At 42.4% G+C, this 23,917-nt stretch overlaps 1 protein-coding gene across 1 annotated transcript in view; it reads right to left on the bottom strand.

The window, feature by feature from the left end:
* Positions 1–23,917, bottom strand: part of RASGEF1B (RasGEF domain family member 1B) — a 286,249-nt gene that overhangs the window by 14,510 nt on the left and 247,822 nt on the right. Inside the window, exons 3-5 of the mRNA XM_039350890.1 lie at positions 15,758–15,940; positions 10,173–10,295; positions 8,598–8,735 (exon numbers count right to left, since the gene is read on the bottom strand). Of these exons, the coding sequence (XP_039206824.1) occupies positions 8,598–8,735; positions 10,173–10,295; positions 15,758–15,940 (444 nt within the window). The remainder of the gene's footprint in view (positions 1–8,597; positions 8,736–10,172; positions 10,296–15,757; positions 15,941–23,917) is intronic.

The raw sequence follows: 23,917 nt of genomic DNA, 5'->3' as shown, positions 1-23,917 counted from the left end.
ATTCTCACCAGGATGTACTGTGTCAATGCTGCTAACATCGGATGTTCTTCCTTTGACAACAGATGAAAATGCAGCCATTTTCTCTATTGCTTTTAGAATTAGTTGCTGCTAGAGGGGGGAATAGGGATGGGAGTCCAGCTAGTCATAACAATAATAACTCAGCCGTGGGAATCCAAGGACATTGATAGTGTTTTAGCGGGCTGGAGAGCTGGGGAGAAAGCCTGCGCTTCAAGCTAATTGGGAATGTGATTTATGACTGTTAATTAGAGGAGGGAATTGCACTTTGTTACTTTGTATCCAGGGGAGGGGAATTTAATTTCTGATTTCAACTATGTAGTGCCAATGCTTTGTTTCTCGAATAAAAGATTCTTTAAGGTAAACAATGCCTCGAAGTTCTTTTGAAGAGTTTCATCTATCGGAACCATGAAATACTGTTGACAATATCAATATGCTGAACTGTGCAATGAAGAATGATATTCCGCTGATGACTTGAGTCTGCAAGGTCTAACTGTATTTTTTAAGAAAAGAAAAGAATTTGCAAGTTTCTTGTACTCCACTGAGTTTTTCACCTAAACCTACTAAATTTCATGAAGCTGACAAGGGGGAAGAGAGACAGCAGGAGCAGCAGGTATAAAAACCAAGTTTTCATCAAATATAAAAGTTGGGAATTTTGGGAATCACCATCCCAAATAGGGGACAACAACAATGGATCTGGTCTATTTATAGTATTTTGCATTTGGAATGGTACACACATTACCGTAAACGAAGAAGAGCAAATTTAGAAATTCCCCCTTAGACCTTTTTTTGTATTAGAGGTATGTGATGACCCCCCAACACGTACCACTAAGCTCTTCTAAGTCAACGGGCACAACCAGATCACCTATGAGCACTGTCACAAAAGGATTACTGCAGCGGATGTGACTAATGATATGATATTTGTTCTAGAAAAAAGCAGTCCTCAATATACCACATGAGCCCAAAATTTTCACTGTTAAGCAAGACAGCTGTAAGGTAAATTTTGCCCCATTTTACGACCTTTCTTGCCACAGTTGTTAAGTGAATCACTGCAATTAAGTTAGTAACATGGCTGTTAAGTGAATATGGCTTCCCCTCTGATTTTGTTTGTCAGAAGGTCGCAAAAGGGATCACGTGACCCTGGAACACTGCAATTGTCATAAATACAGGCCAGTTGCCAAGAGGTCAATTTTGATCATGTGACCCTGGGGATGCTGCAAGGGTCATATGAAAAACACAAGTCACTTTTTTTCAGTGCCACTGTAACTTCAACCAATCTCTAAACAAAAGGTTGTAAGTCAAGGACCACCTGTATTATGCTTTGAAGTTCATTTTTTCCTATGCAGAACACAAGCTCATGCATGCAGAGGTTTTTAATGAATACAATTTTTTTAAAAAAATGGCAGCAAAGAATTAGGCAAGTACAAAGGGAGTTAAAGTGGAAATCCAGGATTAAATTTACTTCTGGCTCACCTGCACGGCATCTTTGTACTATGAAAGACATAATTTTTTAAAAAAAAAAAGAAAAGAAAAAGTGGAGGTAGAAACTGCAGCGACAGAAAAAAACAAACAAAACGCGTGCCAATTTAAGTTGTCCACCGTAGACCCTTCCAGTAAAAACCACAACTTTAATTTTCTTTCTTTTTCTGGCTTAACCTCTTCCTTCAGCAGACTTAGCTTGTGGCTATGTGACCAAATTGTTTGCGCAAGCCGAGTTTCCAACACAAACTGACTTGCCAGCATTTTTGAGGCTATGACGTAATTTTAATAAGAAACCTTAAAAGCGAGTTTCAATCTGGAGGATAACTTCTAATTTACATCCAGGCTGTGTGTGAGAGAGAGAGAGAACGGTGTATATGTCAAGTACTTGTAGAGTTTTATTCTTAAGTCAAAACTCACATTCTAAAAAAAATGGAATTTAAACTTCTGATTAAATGTGAAAAGACAACAAAAGACAACAAAAGGCTAGTAAGGGACCTTGTAAGGACCTTGATGGATTGAAGAACCGTAACGAGAGATGTCTTTCACGCTAGGCATACATGCAGGGTGCCTAAAGGCAAAGAACGAATGTACATCATATCTGAATTTCTGAGGGGAAAAAGGATACTATGGATGAGGGCAATTTATTTATTTTTATTTCTTCCACTTCCCCTACTTCTTCTTCCCTGATTGCATTTCATCTCTCATGCCCTAGAGCAGGGGTAGGCAATCTTGGCTCTTTTATGACTGGTGGACTTCAATTCCCAGAATTCCTGAGTCAGCCATGCTGAGGAGAAAGGGAGAGGTTTCCAAGCTGAGCCATGCTGGTTCAGGAATTCTGGGAGTTGAAGTCCACGAGTCATAAAAGAGCTGAGGTTGCCTACCCCTGCCCCAGAAGGACAGATCCAACTGAAAAGGACATTAGAGGCTGGCACTATAGCTGTTTTTAATCATTATGGCAAAAACAACAAAAAATATACTGAATAGTGAGAATAATAGGCTTTGCTTTTTTTTTTACTTCCCAAACTTAAAAAATACATCCAAATACATTCTGTCGCAATTCTCTGTTAATGCCAAGTGTGTATGACAACTGGTTATTTGGGGGGGGGGGGAATTTGAGCTTGGCTGTTTTTTTGAAGATGTTTCATTCATACATTTGCTAGCACTGATGATGTTACCTAGTTGGGTAATGAGACGTCTGTAAGGAAACAACCAAGCTCAGAGTGCACCAAGGAAGCCACAGTTCAATTCTGAGGTACAAATGTTCTGTTGGTACAACTGGTTATGGTTGACACTCAAGAGTAATGAGGGAAGGCAAATCTAAATATTTGGGCACCCATGCCTTTCTACTTCATTCTGGTATGAAACATTCTGGTATGAAAGTTAAGACCGTAAGGAAGGCTGAACATTGAAAAATGGATGCTTTCAAATTGTGATGTCGGAGTCAAGATCAAATCAGACAATGCTAGGAAATCAACCCTGACTGTTCATTGGAAGGACAGATTCTGAAGTTAAAGCTCAAATGCTTTGACCACCAAATATATTCACTGGAAAAGGCCCTGATGTTGGGAAAGATGGAAGGAAAAAGAAGGGGACGGCAGAGGATGAAATGGTTAGATAGTGTCAGCGATGCAATGAACATGAGTTTGGGAAAACCCTGGGAGACCCTTGAGGGCCTGGTGTGCTATGGTCCATGGAGTCGTGAAGAGTCAGACATGATTTAGCAACTGAACAACTACAACAACAATCAAAAAGAAGTTCAAGATTCAACCCTGGTTTTGCTCTGTTCCTGGCCTACTAAGCCAGGGACAACATGGAACAATACAATATGGAGAACTTAAACCCACCTGTGTTATTTCACTTTAAGATCTTGCATTACACTGACTTCTTCTTTCACCATTCCACAGAGTGGTTCTTGATGTACCAAATTTTGTCTGCTCGAGTAGACAGAAATGTTACCTTCTCTAAAGCAGGGCTTTTCAACCAGTGGTATGGGTACCACCTGTGGTACATTGGCACTTGGCAGGTGGTACATGACCAACTTAGAAAAGTGTAGTGGGGGAGGGGATTGAGCTGAACCAGTGGCAGCATCTCACAAGCCTGAGCGAGAAATGGTTGGAGCTGCAGGGCTGTCAGGGCTCAGCGGAAGCGCCAGGATCAGTGCCACTTTCCAACTGATCGGTGCTTCTTCGGGGCTGTCAGGGCTCAGTGGAAGCACCAGGATCAGTCCTTGTGTGTCTGATCACACTTGGCCAATATTCTATTCTATTCTACTCTACTCTACTCTACTCTACTCTACTCTACTCTATTCTATTCTATTCCATATATTCTATTCTATTCTATTCTATTCTATTCTATTCTATTCTATTCTATTCTATTCTATTCCATTCCACTCCATATATTCTATTCTATTCTATTCTATTCTATTCTATTCTATTCTATTCTATTCTATTCCATATATTCTATTCTATTCTATTCTATTCTATTCTATTCCATATATTCTATTCTATTCTATTCTATTCTATTCTATTCTATTCTATTCTATTCTATTCCATTCCATTCCATTCCATTCCATTCCATTCCACTCCACCCTACCCTACCCCTATTTCTATTCCTATTCCTATTCCTATTATTTCTAGTTTATATAGGACAATGAAGATAGTTGTATCGGAAAGACAGAGGTGGTAAGGTTCATTTTTTGCTCCCTGGTTTTCTGCTTCAGTTTTCCTTTCCATTTATTTTGTATCTTTCAACTTGTTTAGAGAACATGGCAAAGACTATTCTTGCCATATTCTCTTTGGCTTGTAGATGAGACAGCTGAGAAGGAATGCTAAGGTCTTCTTATCAAAACTCCTGCATTCTTGGGGGTAGCTCCACAGTGCAGTTGTTACCACAGATGTTACCTTAGCTAGAAAATTAAGAGAGCTACATATCAACATAGGGGAGAGGCAGATTCTTGATTTGAGAACATTGTCTAGTTACCAGCCGCACATGGTGAAATCTCAGACTTCTGCAGACTACTAAAAAAAGCAGATGGATGGACTGAGGAAGCAAAAATTCCCAGGATGCTTCTGGGATATGATATAACTCTAGTCAAAAAGCATTAAAGTCCTCAACTTACGACCACAATTGAGCCCAAAACTTTGCTAAGTGAGACATTTGTTCAGTGAGTATTGCCCCATTTTACAACCTTTCTTGCCACAGTTGTCAAGTGGATCCCTGCAGTTGTTAAGTTGGTACCTCGGTTGTTAAGTGAATCTGGCTTCCCCATTGACTTCGCTTGTCAGAAAGTTGCAAGAGGTGATCCCTGCACCCGTCATAAATATGAGCCAGTTGCCAAGCGTCTGAATTTTGATCATGTGACCGTGTGCATGCTGCAAGGGCCATGTGAAAAACAGGCATAAGTCACTTTTTTGAGTGCCATTGTAGCTTTGAACAGTCACTAAACGGAACTGTTGTTAAGTTGAGGACTATCTATATTCAATTCCTGGATTTAAAAAAGGGAAAGCATAAATCTATGAAGGAGGCCTTGGTGGAAGTTATATTCTTGGAAGCCCAACACTCCTTGTCCTGATCCGCAATGCAGTGCGATGCACACAAGGTCACACTTTACTTTTCCAAAGAAACTGCTAGCCAGCATCACAAATAATTTACGGCGCTCTGAATTGTATTACAATATTGACTTTTCCATTTCTTTTTTTCAAATATCTTTTTTCAGTATGCGAAAACAGGAGCACTTATTTAAAATTGCATGTGGATTGCCCACGGACAAAACCACCCTCTCACGGTGACTTGAAAGTTGAAATAAACCATAAAAATCTTTCTAACAGCTTCATAACGGTAACCGAAAGACAATTCCTAGGTTCAAAGCCAACCAAGTGCAAACCTCAAGACGGCGTTTCTCAATCTTGGCAACTTTTAAAATGTGTGAACTTCAACTCCCAGGATTCCCCAGTATACTTGCTGGGCAATTCTGGGAATTGAAGTCCACACATCTTAAAGTTGCAAAGGTTGAAAAACACTGCCTTAAGATCCAACATTTATTACAACAACTACCACTACACAGTTCTACAACACATTCACTGAGAATACATCTGTCTCTGAGTCACTTGTGGATGAAAAACAGATTTAATATGACAAATTCTCTTCTGTCCTTTGAGCAACAAGCCTTTCCGAGTTTGCATTCCACCTAACATGATAATATGGGGCTTGGGAGATAGAAAAAAGACCTTCATACTTCCTTTATACCGGCGGTTCTCAGCCTGTGGGTCGGGACCCCATCTGGGGTCGAATGACCATTTCACGGGGGTCGCCAAACAACGCAGTCCGCCATTTTTTTCCCCCTTTTCCTTAGCTACTCCCTTTTATTCTATTGGCTTTTGAAAGCCAATAGAATAGACTCTCTTGAATAGAGTCTAATTCTATTGGCTTTCAAAAGCCAATAGGAATTGTCCAGGCTGTCTCTGCCCTGCTGAGCCTGCCAAAAGTCCCAGTCTGCAAACGGTGCTGCAAGTTGTCTGCAGCGAAGGCGAGCTGTCTGGAAGTTTCCACCCTCCCTGCTGAGCAACTACTAAAAATGTAAGTAAAAGAGGGCCAGGGGTGAGAGGTGGGAGGCCGGCGGGCGCAGGGATGGTTGCTGGCACGCGTGGGGCCCGGCAGGTGCCTTACCTCCCTTGGGCTGGGCCAGCTGGTGGCCCAGCCGGTGGTCGGCCTGCGCCGTCTCTGGTGCTTGCCAGCTACGCCTCGACTGGCGCAGGGGATGGCACCACACATGCGTGGCACTCCCGGGCAGGGAAAGTCGACTTACGACCGGTTGGGTAGTCCTCAACTTACGGTTGGGTAGTCCTCAACTTACGACCGGTTGGGGGTCGCGGCATTAAAAAGTTTGAGAACCACTGTTTTATACGGTATTTGTCTGGTCAACTACACATCTAACTTCTGATGTCATTGTTACAGTCCCATTTAATGCAATGGACTATCTTCCTCAACTTGTGCACAAGACCTCAGAGATCTGGAATGAGACCTGTGTAAATGTTGATGAACTTATGAGATGTTACATAGTGGAGTTTTAGGATATTGGGTGGAAAAAGCTGATATGATCAGTTGGCCAATCACCAGGAGGCTGTGAATTCTAGCCCCGCCTTAGCTATGAAAGCCAGCTGGGTGACTTTGAACCAATCACCAGGCGACTGTGAGTTCTAGGCATGAAAGCAGACTAGGTGCCTTGGGACAATTGCCCTCCCTCTTTCTCTCAACCCAACCCACCTCACAGGAAGAAAAAAAAAGTGTTATGTATGTTCACTACCTTGAGCTATTTATACAAAATAATATTAAAGCCCAAAATATCTGGACAATACAACCACTGGGAAAAGCTTCCTTTAGCTCATCCTTTAAAAAGTACTCATGTATTTTCCTAGCTCAGAATAGCCTGTGGGCATTTTCCTTGTGATTATGAAATACTCCAGCTGCTCTTACCTCCAGTGTTTCTCAGGATAGCTCTGCATTCCTCAACAACAGTTATCTATTAATCTGTCTTGTTTGTATAACGTCACAAGCAGACAATGACTCAATGTGGTTTCCAACAATTGAAACCACTTAAAGCATCGAATTCAGAATAATAAAAGTTACACAATGATTGAACAAGCTCAATGTAGCGGCAAAGAATGAAAAATAGAAAAATAATGACTAACCCACACAATTACCACAATCTTAGTTGCCAAAGGTCAGCCTTATAGAACGATGCCAAGGACAGTAATAAGTGAACTTCTAGAACTGGAGTGTCCAACCTTGGCAACTTGAAGGCTTGTGGACTTCAACTCCCAAAATTCCCCAAGCAGACATGGTTGGACACCCAACCATGGTTGGATACCCCTGTTGTAGAGGAAGGCTAGTTAACCAAGGTGGGGGCCTCTGTGGAAAAGGATGTCCCTTTGTGGGGGTCATGAAGCATATCCAATGAGGATGAATAAACACATCCATGTGAGAGTATCCTGGGGTTCCATATTATCTCCATGCAATTTATCTATTCAAATCAGGGAATCCACTACCTCTCTATGCAGAAAACTGTGCATAGATTCATATTTCTCATACTATTATGTTTTGGGGTAAGCAGCTTTATGCAAGAGCAAAGGAGTTAAAGAAACAAGTTGAGAAAAGGCAGACTAGCTAAATCTAATTTCCCACCCTCAGAATGGATGTGAGATGGAATGAATTCTCTCTGATGTAACTGCTTATATTATATCTACCTCTAACAAAACTCAGAGAGACTTTAACAAAATCAGAACATCAAACATTATCCAAAATTGTTTTGAATAAATGAGAGTGACAGATAGATCCAAAGGAAACGTCAATGCTTCCTCCTTGGGGACTCATGCAAATTTGCAATGACCTGCAAATTTCTATGAACTATCACTAATTATAAAATGGCTGAACTGGATTTTGCATTCCCTGAATATACCGATCTACCTTTTATTACAACTTATCAAGGCTGAAATGTAACCCGCTTTTCTGCTCTTTCATGTGGTCATTTCCATTTGTACAGAAGTTGCAAGTGAAGACCCTTGACATTCTACATCTATACATATTCTGCAAATACAGCAGAATTAATCATTTCTCATGCAGGTTCTCCTCGACTTACAACCGTTCATTTAGTGACCATTCACAGTTACGACGCTGAAAAAAATGACTTATGTCCGTTTTCACTTTTACGACAATTGTAGCATCCCCCATTGTTGGTCACATGATCAAAATTCAGATGCGTGGCCTCTGACATATATTTATGGGATCACGTGATCCCCTTTTGCAACCTTCTGACATAGTCAATGGGGAAGCCAGATTCACTTAACAACCGGGTCACTAACTTAACAACCGCAGTGATTCACTTAACAACTGCAGCAAGTAAGGTCGTAAAATGGAGACTTAAAAACTGTCTTGCTTAGCAACGGAAATTTTGGGCTCAACTGGGATTGTAAGTCGAGGACTGCCTGTATATTCCATTCCACATATATAACCACTACATTCCACGTTATCCTATATTCCACATATATAAACATTCTGCATATTATTTTCTTTTATTGGCAACCGTTCTGCACCTTGAGGCTCACCTCATCTGTACTGGCTATTCGGTGGGCCAATTCTTTTAGATTTCTCATCATGCGCTCATCCCGAAAATCGTACGGAAATGTCTCCGTCCACTCAGCCAAGAGTTGTAGGATTTTGGGGGCAATTTTCCTTAACCGGCCCTGGAGAGAAAGGTGAAGTGAAAGAGAAAAGTGATTACAAAGCTGACTGAGGAAATCTCCTTGAAAGTTGGGCAGAATATAGGTTTTCATTACTGCATTCCAAGATAGGTGACATGACAGCGTTAAGGAAGATTGGCAAATCAAAAAACTGAAAGAGGTTACTGATTCCATCCTTCTATTTAGTAAAAAAAAAAAAAAATCCAAATTAACCTCCATCCCCAGCAAATGGTTTCCCAACCTCTGCATGAACATTTACCCTGAGGTAAATGTTACCCTGAGGTAAGATGGGCAGCCAATAAATTTTACAAATAAATAAATACATTTCAAGGGAAAGAGACATCCACCCATACCTGCTTTCCCTACTGAATTTTTACCATCAAGATTTTTTCCCCTGAACATTACATTGGAATGAGCCTTCCTTTTAAAATAAATAAACCTATTATTCTGTGGCCTGCATTTGGGTAGAAGCAAATCTTGGCCCTCTCCTATGTGAAATTCATTGGGTCTCCTCAAATATTCTTTGGGTCTCCCCAAATATTCTTTGGGTATTTGAAGAGAATTATCCCATATCCAATGGGTCATCTTTTGCTGTGGTAAAATCTTTCTAATTTCCCCAATCTGTCTTGCAGGAATCTAAATTTCTGTTTTCTCTTTCTCATACCCTTTCCAGTTTTGTCTGTGTCTTTCTTAAAGTGGACCACACACAATACTGGAGGTGATAATTACTAGTAGTCCTCAACTTATAACTGATTGCATAGTGGCTGTTCAAAGTTACAAAGGCACTAAAAAAAAGTGACTTAAAACTGGTCCACGCATTTGCGACTGTCATAAAGTCAATGCAAAGTCAAGAGGGGAAGGCAGATTCATTTAACAACTGTGTGATTCATTTAACAGGTTAAATGAATGATTCACTTAACAACCGTGTCACAAATAGTTTTTAAAATCAGATGTGACTCATTGAACTGCCTTGCTTAGCAATGGAAGTCCAAATTGTGGTAATAAGTCAAGGACTAGTTATATGCTCCACCAGATCTGAGAACAGTTTAATTAGGTTCAAAGTCCCCATTCTAGAGACAGATCATTCCACTTTTCCTTGGAAGGGTCCATTTTTCACCCAGAATGCATTTGGCCATTTCCTCTCTAGAATCGATTTTGCATCTCTCTGCTACAAACTCACACAGGCACGATCCTCACTGGATCTCAGTGAGTACATATTGCAAGGCTGTTCTGAGAATTAATAATAATAAACAAAAGGATTAGATTCACAAGAGTGAACTTGGGGGGGGGGAGGGAAAACTTATAAATTCAACTAGCCAGCATCATAAACACTTAGTTTCCAATATATTTAGAATGCTCTCCTTTGGGGGAAGTCTAAGTTTCCATCCTGTCTTTCTCCTGGCACAGGCCTCAAATTCAATGACTTAGTGGGCCACTTACTTGATCAGCCGCAGAATCCACTCGCCTCTGCTGCTCAGTGCAGAGATGGCAGACTTTTGCCATTAATTCATAAGGGTGCACAAAAAGCCGAGAGCTCAGCAGAAAAGTAAAGATGTATGTCCTCTGTAAATGAGAGAGAGAGAGAGAGAGAGAGAGAGAGAGAGAGAGAGAGAGAGAGAGAGAGAGAGAGAGAGAGAGAGAGAAATAAAGTTCATCACCTATTTGTTCAGATACCATTCTGCAAAGGTGTTAAAGTTTAATTGCACCAAATGCTACTCTGTGCAAAACCTGCTTAGAATATATCACATCCTGACTGAATAAGACAAAGAGACAAGGTGGGGCAGTTATTCAGCTGTATGTGTCAATCCTTATATAGAGTTGGGTGGACAGTTTTGACATTGATTCTGGCTAAGCCAGGGGAGGACAACTATGGCCTCTTTATGACCCGTGGACGTCAACTCCCAGAATTCCTGAGCCAAAATGGCTGACAAATTCTACATTCAATAAATTTGTAGCGAGCTTCATTTTATTAGGAAGTGAACCCAGAGGATTGCAAACCTGCTTGCAATTTTCCAACAGGGAATTTCTGTTGCTTTGAGGTCATCAACCAGTCAGTCACAAGATGGAAAATTCCACCAGGCTTCCAGAGTTTCACCAATCCCACACGAGTTATCCAGAAGGGTGTTATTCACTTTATTCTATGCTTCTATATGTGAGTGTGAATCAGCTTCGCAAGGCAATAGGAGTGTTTTGAAGATATTGCGCAACTTATTTGAGTAATTAACATCAGTGGAGTCAACACATCATTTCCACCTTAAGGAAACCTAAGGCGGAATATCAATCCATCATTCAGCACGTTTCTGAGGACCTGCTGTTTAGATCTAAGACAAATTAGAGATGAGTATCTATTTGTGATTGATACCAGGCTGTGAGTAAGTACTGCAGCTGGCTAGTACACAAAGCATGAGTCAGCAATAAGTATTCGCATCTGTTGCACCTGCAACCTCCAAAGATATAATTAAAGAAATGGCCCAAATCACAAGAGATTCTTAAATTTTACATACTTGCATAGTTTTGTATTATATCTGATTCCAGGCTCCATTATGGTCGTAAGTCAAGGATTACCTGTACCCTATGTTATATATTTCCTTATAGAAGTTTGGAGAAGATATACAGCAGGGAACTCTCACCTGGCATCTTTTCCTTATTCGAGTATAGCACAGAGCAGTGGTGGCGAACCTATGGCACAGATGCCAGAGGCGGCACTCAGAGGCCTCTCTGTGTGCAGTCCTAGGCCTTCAGCTGAGTTTTATAAAACCTTTTCACTTTAGACCTTTGCCGCCGTGTGCAAAAAAAAAAAAAGGTTCAATCAATTTCAACTTCTCGCGGGAAAAAAAAGATCTCGCAAAGTTGGAATTGATTGAACTTTTTAGTCCCACCCAGTCTGCCGTTCCAACCACAGCCACGCCCACCCAATGGGCCACACCCACCCAATGGGCCACACCCACTCGGCACCCGACGATGCATAAGTGGGTTTTGGGTTGCAGTTTGGGCACTTGGTCTCTAAAAGGTTCGCCATCACTGGCATAGAGGGGAAAAAAATTCTTCCTCTTTCAAGCCCTTTTTGGTGTGCCACCTGTTTTGTGGGGAGAGGAACAGGCTTGTGCTACGCTGTGAAAGAGGCCCAAGTTGCATATAGTCAGCTCCTATATAATTGATGTCATTAAGATTAATGCACAATGTGGACTAATTAAAACTTGGAAAGCTGCTCCTTTTGAAGAATTCAAGTTACTGATGGCATTACCTAGTTGGGGTGAAGAAACATCTGCAAGAAAACAAGCAAGCTCAGAGAGCACCAAGGACCCCTCAAGCTAGATTTTTGAACTTAGAAACAGTTTGCAAGTCACCAAATTTTAGGACAAGGAAATGGCTGTGTTGTGGGGAAAGAGTAATTACCATATTGTCACCCGTATTACTTTTTAGTAATTTTGTGTGTTTGTGTAAGAAAAACATGACAGATGGAGTGCATGAATTCCACCCAAAGCAGACCAAACAGGCAGAAGAATTTGCTCTGGAAGGTTTCAGTTTTTGAAGCATATGGAATGAAGATTTCTGAGAAGACACAACAAAAATTGTTTCTCAAAACACGAAGCGATTTTCATAACAGGAGATGGTTTTTGGTATGAACTGGATGAAAAGAAAGTACTAAAATGGAATAATACCAAGCCTGCATTGAAATTAGAAAAATAGATAGACATTTTGTAGTACTTTGGAGACATCACACAAAATGAGAAGATGTATCCTGTCTCAATTCTTCAGAAACTTAAAACTAGCCTGGTGAGGTAGGCTTTGCATTGGAAAAATGTGATACAAATTATAAAGCTGCATTTATATTGATCTGTCCAAAGTAGTTCAATAAATAAGCATGTAGCATTAGAAGCATTTAAAGATGTATGTATAATTATTGCCCGACTTATGATCCTCCACGTGAGAGTGTTTTAAAAAACCAACTTGTCTTACCTGCTGGTTTTTGAAATAATCATTCCTAACACTAGTAGAACAGCAAAAATATTCTATGAACATAACAGACATCAAAAAGCAACTGCATGAAGTATGTGTAGGATCTTCCCATAATATAGGTAGTCCTTGACTTACAAGAGTTAGTTTAGTGATTGTTCAAAGTTCAATGGCACTGAAAAAGTGCACACTTATAACCACGGTCGCATAATCAAAATTTAGACACTTGGCATCTGACTCATATTTATGACGGTTTCAGTGTCCGGGGATCATGTGATCACCTTTTGAGACCTTCTGATAAACAAAGTCAATGGGGAAGCTGGATTCACTTAACAACTGTGTTAATAACTTAACAACTGCAGTGATCCACTTCACAACTGTGGCAAGAAAGGCTGTAAAATGGGGCAAAATTCACTTAACAACTGTCTCACTTAGCAACATACATTTTGGACTCAATTGTGGTCATAGCTCAAGGACTACCTGTAGACAATCATAGCACAATTTCCATGTTGTTGTTAGTTGTGAAGTTGTGTCCGACCCATTGCAACCCCATGGAAAACGTTCCTCCAGGCCTTTCTGTTCTCTACCATCTTCTGGAGTCCATTTAAGTTCACGCCTACTGCTTCAGTGACTCCATCCAGCCACCTCATTCTCTGTCATCCCGTTCTTCTATTGCCCTCCATCTTTCCCCGCATTAGGCTCTTCTCCAGTGAGTCCTTCCTTCTCATTAGGTGGCCAAAGTATTTTGAGTTTCAACTTCAGGATCTGGCCTTCTAAAGAGCAGTCAGGGTTGATCTCCTCTAGGACTGACCGGTTTGATGGCCTTGCAGATCAGGGGACTCGCAGGAGTCTTCTCCAGCACCATAGTTCAAAGGCCTCAATTCTTTGGCGCTCAGCCTTTCTTATGGTCCAACTTTCACAGCCATGCATTGCAATTGGGAAAACCATGGCCTTGACTATATGTACTTTTGTTGGCAGGGTGACGTCTCTGCTTTTTAGTATGCTGTCTAGATTTGCCATAGCTTTCCTTCCCAGGAGCAAGCATCTTTTAATTTCTTGGCTGCAATCCCCATCTGTGGTGATCTTGGAGCCCAGGAAGATAAAATCTGTCACTACCTCCATTTCTTCCCCATCTATTTGCCAGGAATTGAGATCACCCTCAACTATGTAATTTTACATAGCTGACTTTGATTGAATGTGAAAGCTAAGTGGGGCCCCCTCTGCTTATTACGTAGATACGGGACCTCATAATCATGGCTGTATGTTAAGACTGGGAAGTAAAAAAAGAAAGCAGCCATTTGTGCATTTTGCCAAGAAAACTGCATGAACGTGTGCCTGTACATCGGTAGGGACTTCAGCTAAGCTTGACAGCAACTTTAATATGGAAGTGAGGTGGAAGGAGAATCAACCAGGAGAATGCATTGATTCTGCATCCCACTTTGGATCAGGAAAAAAATATTTTCAGAAAAAAATATTTTCTGCTTGTCCTTGTCATCTTTCCAGCCCCTAGGATAGTTTCCTCCTTGAGGGGCACAAGGGGATTATACTCCTTTGCAAAGACACGCAGCTGCTTCTGCGCTGTCCAAGAAAAAGATCAAAGAGACCATCTGCAGCTGGTTTCATCTTTAATGCCAAACATTGATGTCTGTAGTGCGCATAGCAGTCCTGACAGAAATAGCCCTCGACCAAGTGACGTGGAGAAAAAGAGAGATGCAATCCAGACACAACAACACTTTTGTCATCTTTTCTCAAGAGTCAGGGACAGGTTGTTGCCTGATTGGAAAACTCAAGGTGTAAGCAAAAAAGGGCGGGGGGAGATGAAGTTACCACGTCATGACAGTCTGGCTCATTTTTAGAAAAGCTCAAAGTAGCTATGTCAAGAAATACAGCCTGGGGTGGGGGAAAAAAATGTAACTTTCAATTCTGAGTTTTGCCGATTAGATAGGTTTGTTGTTATAGAAGTGGCTAGTATGTATTGTCATATACAAGTAAAAGGTTGAGGTTTATGTTACTACCTTATTCGACTGCACTAAAGGAATTGGAAGTCAATGCTTTTTCTTTTTAATAATAATAATAAAGTTGGAAGGGACCTTGGAGGTCATCTAGTCCAACCCCCTGCTCAGGCAGAAAACCCTATACCATTTCGGACAAATGGCTGTCCAGTCTCTTCTTAAAAACTTCCAGTATTGGAACATTCACAGCTTCTGGAGGCAGGTTGTTCCACTGGTTAATTGTTCTAACTGTCAGGAAGTTTCTCCTTAGTTCTAGGTTGCTTCTCTCTTTGGTTAGTTTCCATCCGTTGCTTCTTCTCCTGCCTTCAGGTGCTTTGGAGAATAGCTTGACTCCCTCTTCTTTGGGGCAGCCCCTTAAATATGGGAACACTGCTATTATGTCACCCCTAGTCCTTCTTTTCATTAAACTAGACTTACCCAATTCCAGCAGCCGTTACTTATATGCTTTAGCCTCCAGTCCCCTAATCACCTTTGTTACTCTTCTCTGTACGCTTTCTAGAGTCTCAACATCTTTTTTTTTTCTTTTGCACCTTACCCTACATGTCTATGGAGATTCTCAGTCATCCAGGTTGTGGTTGTCCCAAAGGTGCATTTTCAAAATGCAACTGGATTTTCTTTGTCTTTCCTTGAAGACATTTCCCTTCTCATCCAAGAAGCTTCTTTAGTTCTGACAGAACTTCTGACAGTTCTGAAGAAGCTTCTTGGATGAGAAGCGAAACCTCTTCAAGGAAAAACAAAGTCCAGTCGCCTTTTGAAAAAGCACCTTTGGGACACCTTACCCTACACTTTTCTCTCTTCCCCCCTTTTCCTCTCTGGTTTTTCACCTTGTTTTCATTTTTCTTTGTACTTCTGCATTTTATATTTTGATAAACTGATAAAATACATTATGGAAATTAAAAAAAGAAAAAGAAAAGAAAGACAGCCTAAAAGTGGAGCTGGCAAGACCTGCTCTCTAATCGTTCTCCATAACCTACATGTCTCATGGCTCCTTGCCATGCCTTCCACTTTTGACACAGCAGGGTGAGCGGATTTAATTTGCAAATGGAGAAGACTTACATCTGGATAGTAATCGAGAGTGGGCACCAAGTGCTGGATGAGAGCTTCCAAAGATCCTGAGAGCAGATTGTTGTCATGGTAATACAGCCCTTCACAGCTGTCCTCTTTGGACTGGAACAGGTATCGGCTGTAGCCGCTGCTGTCAAACATCGCTGCAAAGGGAGGCGTCTGGGGCATACTTTCCTGAAAAAAAAAAACAGCCCAAGAAAACATTAGTGTCAGTCGGATGGCTTAAGATCAGTGGCGGGATTCAGCCGGTTCGCACCACTTCAGCAGAACCGGTAGCTCATTTTTTGTTGCCCAGGCCCAGAATGGACTTCCGGAAGCGGCATCCACACAGAGAACCAATTGTTCACCTATTTGAATCCCACCGCTGCTTAAGGTTGTTGCCATCTTTTAGCCCTTCTTCCCCTTTAACTGCTGAAAGTCATGAGTAGCCCAAAACTAATAAGGTCAAAGAACTATATAGGTAGTCCTCAACTTACAATCATCCGTTTATTGACCAAAGTTACAATACCACTGAAGAAAATGACTTATGATCAGTTTTTGTATTTACGACTGTTGAAGCACTCCCATGGTCACCTGATCAAAATTCGTGGGTTTCGTAACTGGCACGTATTTATGGCAATTGCACTGTCCCGGAGACAAATTCCTTGTGTGTCTAAATCACAATTTTGACCAAATAAAGTATTCTAAATTCTAAAATTCTAATATGATCACCATTTGTAAACCTGATTACTGACAAGCAAAGTCAATGGGAGAAGCCAGACTCCTTTATCGATTGCGTGAATTACTTAATAACTGCAGCGATTTTCTTAACTGTGACAAAAAGGTCGTAAAATGGGGCAAAACTCTCTTTAACAACGGTCGTGCTTTGCAACAGAAATTTTGGGCTGAGTTGCAATACAGGACTACCTGTATTATGAGTTCAGATCTAGATCTGTCCAGTTGCGGTTGTAATTGTAGTTGTGTGGTTATTCAGCTTGATTATGTGCCATCATGTCAAACACAATAAAAATCAGTTGGTTTTTAAAGATCCAACAAAACATCAAGCGAATTTCTTTGAGATCGTGATCTGTAAATTAACTAGTTTTTGCATCATTAGGTTTGTCCAGGAATGATCATTTTGATGATTAGTGTTACACTGAATTAATTACTTTTGTCTCAAAGGAATCTTGAATAGAGCCACTGCTCCTTGCTTAAATCACATTGCATAAGTTATGATGCCTGAGTTATACCCAAGGTTTTAGGTCAGAGGTCAAGCTTTTTGAGGGATTATGTTACATTCTGAAAAAAAAAAACTCAACTATGTGGCTTTGCAAAATTTGAATCACAATTCAAAAGGACTGTGCAAAACACTCCAGGTTTGAAATGCCTTCTTCAAAACACCTTCCCTTAGGTCAAACCAAATTGTTTTGTCTTCCAAACAGCTGTTTTGCACTTAAAAATCAAAACAGCTTGCACATCAGTGCAGTACATTAAATTCTATTGCAAATCAAATCAAATCACAGCCACATCGACTTGACTTGCTCTAGAGCAATCTTTCTCAACCTCAGCCACTTTAAGATGGGTGGACTTTAACTCCCAGAATTCCCCAGCCTGCCACACTCTAGAGAGAAGTTGCGCAAAACGGTATTTACATAGTGTCATGTTGCAGGTATCCCATTGCAAGAACGTGTCCCGATGCCAATGTTTGAAAAATCAAGTTTTTCTAGAACAAGGGTCTTCAAACTCAGCCCTTTTATGACTCATGGACTTCAACTCCCAGAATTCCTCAGCCAGGCACGCTGGCTGAGGAATTCTGGGAGTTGAAGTCCATGAGTCATAAAAGGGCCGAGTTTGAAGACCCCTGTTCTAGAAGCACCAGCTCATGTATCTAAAGCTACAAGCTTCGCTTAGCGAAGGGAATATTTTGAAGATGTGCAATATTAACAAGGAACTCAGCTGTGCTAATCCTTTGTTGTAAGCAGTAAATAAAATATGAGGGTTTGGCACATTTTTGTTCAAAGACAGCATAATAGAGCTCTTGTACTGCATTAGGATCTTAGAACAAACAAATATTCTCTTTCCATAAATTTTTGAAATTTCCTCCCATCTCTCACCAAAATAAAAAATGATATTATTGTTCCTAACAAAATACTGCAGTTCAAAGCAACCAATGACATGGCCTGGATAGAACTTGGTTAATAAATGTAGACTCTCTCAAGTCAAAGTCAACTCCTAGGGCAGGGGTCTCAAACTTGCAATGTCACGTGTCGTGACGTGTCACGACTTTTTTGCCATTGCCGGCAATGGGGTGGGAGCGGTTTTGCTATGATGCATCTGGCCCACAGGCTGGCAGTTTGACACCCCTGCGGTCATGACTACTGTACAGAGTGCTTTTGCAACCATACAGGTGGTCACATTGGAATTTGAATTTTGATGTTAAATCACTACAGTCGTAGGTTAAGGCCCAACGTGACCAGACCAGCACCGTCAGATGCTGAAGACAGGACGACATGAGAAGTTTATTGCTCAGGCCTATGCACAGAAATTTACTCAACTAAGGATTAGCACTATTTCGGTACTAGATTAGAGTCAATGGAATTCAAGAGAGGTTGGATTTAGTCCATTTGTGGCTATGTAGAGATTCCAGGCTGAGTCCTCTTTTGACTCCGCCCCCATCTCTGCCACTCCTTCTCCTACAGGCACATACAACTGGCAAAATCAGGGGCACAAATCATTTTAGAGGAAAAGAGGGCATGATAGCAACCGGTCAAATAAAGTCTAAAATTCATTGCCATTCCCCAAAGTTCTGCCTTTCCAATCCCCTTTACGACATTCTTTCTACACCTGGGCTACATCGTTGTCCATCTGAATATTTTTCCCTAGACTGGTTGCAAGTCCTATTTAATCTAGATTTTCCCAATCTGATACCCCCCCCAGGTGTGTTAAATGTCAACTCCCATTTCCCTTGCTAGCCTACCACCAATCACTGATTTTCTCTCCAAATCTACATGCAAGCTTGCACACTCTCAAAGACTGTGCACAACTCATGACCTTCCACTCATCTTACATGGCCCTGTCACAAACCCTGCAGCAGAAAGAATGAGTCAGCAATCCACGAGAATCTTTTTAAAAACATTTCACTTGCAGGTTCCTCACTCGCCTTAAGGCTAATTGGTTAAAATGCCATATATACAGTGGTGGGATTCAGCCGGTTCGCACCACTTCGGCAGAACCGGTAGCTATTTTTTTGTGGCCCAGGCCCAGAATGGACTTCCGGAAGTGGCATCCACACAGAGAACCGGTTGTTCACCTATTTGAATCCCACCACTGCATATATAGGCATTTAATCGAAGCTCAAACCATTGGAAATACACGCCAGTTGCCAAGTAGCTGAATTTTGATCACTGTGCTGATGCTGCAATGATCGTAAGTATGAGGACTGGTTACAAATCCCATTTTTTTTCAGGGCTTTTGTAATTCGAACAGTGGCTAAACCAGGGGTAGGCAACCTTGGCTCTTTTATGACTCGTGGACATCAACTCCCAGAATTCCTGAGCCAGCATGGCTCAGCTTAGAAACTTCTTCCTTTCCCCTCAGCATAGCTGGCTCAGGAATTCTGGGAGTTGAAGTCCACGAGTCATAAAAGAGCCAAGGTTGCCTACCTCTGGTCTAGGCCTAGGCTGCTTTATGACTCGTGGACTTCAACTCCCAGAATTCCTGAGCCAGCCATGCTGAGGGGAAAGGGAGAGGTTTCCAAGCTGAGCCATGCTGACTCAGGAATTCTGGAAGTTGAAGTCCACAAGTCATAAAAGAGCCAAGCTTGCCTACCCCTGGGCTAAACCAATGGGTATAAGTCGAGGACTACTTGTCCCGGACCCTTTCCAAGCTTTTTCAGCTGTACGTACCTGGGTTGTATCTAACCTCTTTCTAAGCACTTTCAGGGATCCACATGTACCCCCTATTCCCTAGCATAGCTGCCGCTCCCCAATTAAGCAGAGACAATCTCCAAATGGCAAGCCTCATTTGTGCAGGCCAGCTGCTGGGAACACAATCTTGGCAAACTGCACACCCCTGTGCCCATAAAGAGCCTGAATGCCACCACCCCCCCAGCCATTATGCCATCCTTTTTCTTTTGGTAACCAGCCGGCGAGGTGAAAGGAGAAGGAAAGCTTTTCCAAGCATAAAAGAAACCAAAGGAAAGGCAAGCTGGGGGAAAACACCTGATTTTGAAAAGCCAGAGCTAATGGGGCAGCCTACAGAGAAATCTGCCTTTTTTTTTTTTTTTTTTTGCCTCCATCTGTCCACTCTGTGCCGTACAAAGCATTTGCAGTAGGAGTAGAGAAGCTATTAAGTTATTAGCCAGATTCCTAGGGACATTCTAACCTCCCCACCACCACCACCCAAAAAAAGGGAAAACACATCCGTGCACAAAGAATTCAAAAAGAATTCAAAAGGCTGGCTTGCTTCTGGCAGCAGGTCACAACAATGAAAGCTTTCAAAAGCCAACCCCCCCACCCCCACCCCCCAAGTAAAGCATTCAGCCAGTAAACAATAAGAGAAAGCAAAACTTGCTGCTTAGGGAATAGTGGGCACGCTGAGAGGAGCCTTCCCACCCTGTGGGGACCCCCTCCCCTCCTTTCTGCTAATCCCTCTTTTCAAAATGCCAAAGGAGATTTGCATCAAAATTAGGGAGGGCAGCCGGCAAAGATCTTGAAAAGTCACGTTCATCCCTGGGAGCAGCTGTTCAACTGGGGATTGGATTCTTCCCAGCACAAATAGGTCAGGAGGGGGGCCCTGAAGGAAAGGCTTCCACGTGCCGGAACAGAAGAGCCATGGAGGGGGGGGGGGTTAATGCAGCAAAACTAGGAGCCTTAAGAAAGAAGCTGGAGAGAGCCAGGCTGAGAATGCTTTGGAAGGAAAAGATGCTTAAAGAAAAGTAAAAAAAGAAAGGGGGAGAAAAAGGAGGAGAAAGAGATAATGTAGACCAGTGGTTCTCAACCTGTGCGTCGGGACCCCATTTGGGGTCGAATGACCATTTCACGGGGGTTGCCAAACAATGCAGTCCGCCATTTTCTTTCCCCTTTTCCTTAGCTGTGCTACTCCCTTTTATTCTATTGGCTTTTGAAAGCCAATAGAATAGACTCTCGTGAATAGAGTCTAATTCTATTGGCTTTCAAAAGCCAATAGGAATTGTCCAGGCTGTCTCTGCCCTGCTGAGCCCGCCAAAAGTCCCGTTCTGCAAAAGGTGCTGCACCAGTTGAGTAGTCCTCGATTTACAACCGGTGGAGTAGTCCTCGACTGACGACCAGTTGGGGGTCGCGGCATTAAAAAGGTTGAGAACCACTGATGTAGACATTAACAAATAATATATTTGCAGCTCAGGGTTGAAATGAGGGGTCCTTGGTGCTCTCTGAGCTTGGTTGTTTGCCTGCAGACATTTCATTACCCAACCAGGTAACATCATCAGCGCAACGGAGTGTGGGGTTTGCTCCCTGTTTATAAACAGTAGCTTGCCTTGTCTGTGTTAGTGGAAGTGTGGTTTTCTCTTTGATTAGGGTATTTTTTTTTTTTTGCTTGATCGTTTGTCTGGTATTAATCCCTGCTTATCTGAGTGTAGGCTGCTGGAGAGGATATGTTCTCGTCTTTTGGTTTCCTTCTTGGCTTTTTTATTGTCTCTGATGATGTTACCTAGTTGTGTAATGCAGGGCTTTTCAAACTTTTCACCCATTGTACCACTTTTAGGATATGGCAATATCTGAGTACCACCAGTAGCCTAACAAGGTGTCAAAAACTTGATGATCTCCCACAAAAAGGAAAAAAGTGATAAAGTATAGGTAGTCCTCGACTTACAACAGTTTGCTTAGTGACTGCTCGAAGTTACAATGGCACTGAAAAAAGTGCCCCCCAAGCCACAGCCAAACAAGACATCTGCCTGCCCACCCAGCGGCGCTCTTCCTCCTGTCCGAGGTTTTCATTGTTGTTGAGGATTGGCAGTGGGGGTGGGGTGGGGGTGTTTGGTTTTTATTCCCCCTGTCTGCTGGGTGGTTACAGCAGGTTTTGGTCACTTCACATGACCCTGGGACACTGTGACCATCATAAATATGAATCACAAGACCCTGGAGATGCTGCAACATTCCAGCTGATCGGCACGTCTTCTGGCTCAGCAGAAGCGCCAGGATCAGTACTTAGCTGCAGCTGGACCCTGGTGCTGATCCTGGCGCTTCCGCTGAGTCCTGACAGCCCTGCAGCTCCAGCCATCTCTCACTCAGGCTTGTGCGGTGCTGCCACCGGTTCAGCTCATTCCCTTCCCCTGCTACCACTTTTCTAGGATGGTCACGTACCACCTGCCAGGTGCCAATGTACCACAGGTGGTACCTGTACCACTGGTTGAAAAGCCCTGGTGTAATGAAACGTTTGCAAGAAAACAACGAAGCTTAGAGAGCACCAAGCATCCCACAATTTAGAAATTTATCAATTCATAGACGTGGATGGAGTCTCTTTCATGAAAGATTTTGCCCATGCTTTCTCACTATAAATCTTACACGGATAGTTCTTCTTCTTTATGGCACTTTTCCACTGCCCAGGAACGTAAGCTGCCTATCAGATGTACTGGAGATTAAAAGGCAAAACAAACCACAATAAAAAAGCCCTAGACAAACCAAGCCAAGAGGGAAAATTATACCATGTATCAAATCAAAGGAAAACCCTCCGCAAGTCAATCATGTAGAGATCTAAACATGCTAAGAGCCATCTTTGAAATGGTTACGTGTGCTCCCTAGGAGCTTCCCACCCATGTAACCCCATGGCAACGCATAAATACCCGCCCCCGCCCCTTATGTGACTTGTCCTTGCTTATCAGAACCCACACATCTTCCAAACTATAGTTAAGTGAAGCCAATAAAAGATGGTGGCCCATATAGGATGTATGAACCAACCCATGGGTGACTTCACGTATCATCCAAACCAAATATTCTACACTGTAGCTCAGTGATGGCGAACCTTTTAGAGACTGAGTGCCCAAACTGCAACCCAAAACCCACTTATGCATCGTCGAGTGCCGGGTGGGTGTTGCCAATTGTGTGGGCGTGGCCAATTGTGTGGGCGTGGCTGCGGTGGTAACGGCAGACTGGGTGGGACTAAAAAGTTCAATCAATCAATTCCAACTTTGCAAGTTCTTTTTTTTTTCCCGCGAGAAGTTGAAATTGACTGATTGAACCTTTTTTTTCTTTTTGCACATGGTGGCGGAGGCCTAAAGCGAAAAGATTTTATAAAACCCAGCTGAAGGCCTAGGACTGGGGGGACAGCGCGTGTGCCCACAGAGAAGGCTCTGAGTGCCACCTCTGGCATCCGTGCCATAGGTTCGCCACCACTGCTGTAGCTGGTAAGCATCCCATCCCAAACCAGTTGTTAATGGAATGTTTGAGGGTCTCTTCAATGGTTATGGTGCATCTCATTTATTCATCATGATTGGTTGCTGTAGTAAGTTTGCATGCAATTCAACTTGGTTGAGTTATAGCTTCTTTGCTTGGCTGTGTGTAGGAAGGGTAAGCAAAGGAGGAAATGCACCATGCTTCATTCAGCTCAGGAATTCTGGAAGCTGAAGTCCACAGGTTGTAAAGTTGCCATAGTCGCCAACCCCTGTGCTAGAGGGACTTGCACACAGTACTATTATCCTTCAAGGGCCCTGGAAAAATTCGGCCAGCTATTTATTTTGTTACAAAGGAAACTTCAGGTGATTTATGGACAGAATTAATGGGAAAGGCATACACAATAGATCTGAGAATAGCCAAAGCCAAGCCAAGCATGCCTTAACTCCATGTGGTGCCTAGCATCTGAGGCCGGTGTCTTACCAAGTCATTATTTATGAGCAAGCAGCTGGCAAGGAAGCCCTTTCAAACAATAGCCCATCTTGAAGTGAAGGCACAAGCTTCGCATCTGCATTTTCTGCCTATTATCTCTATTCGGACTCCTTATTTGGCTCCTCCTTTGAACCCAAAGTGGAAAGATGTCTAAGTGGTTGGGAACTCAAGTTACCCTAAACAGCAGCTTATATTAACTAGTCTTCATAGAACAGGGATCCCCAACCCCCTGTCTGTGGACCAGTACCGGGCCGCAGCATGCCAGCAACCGGTCCACACAAACAAGCAAAGCCCCATTCACAAGATGCAGGCA

Source organism: Crotalus tigris, unplaced genomic scaffold (assembly GCF_016545835.1).
Source record: "Crotalus tigris isolate CLP2741 ecotype Arizona unplaced genomic scaffold, ASM1654583v1 scf7180000018362.2422785, whole genome shotgun sequence".
Classification (NCBI taxonomy): domain Eukaryota; kingdom Metazoa; phylum Chordata; class Lepidosauria; order Squamata; family Viperidae; genus Crotalus; species Crotalus tigris.
This window is presented reverse-complemented; position numbering and strand designations above follow the sequence as displayed.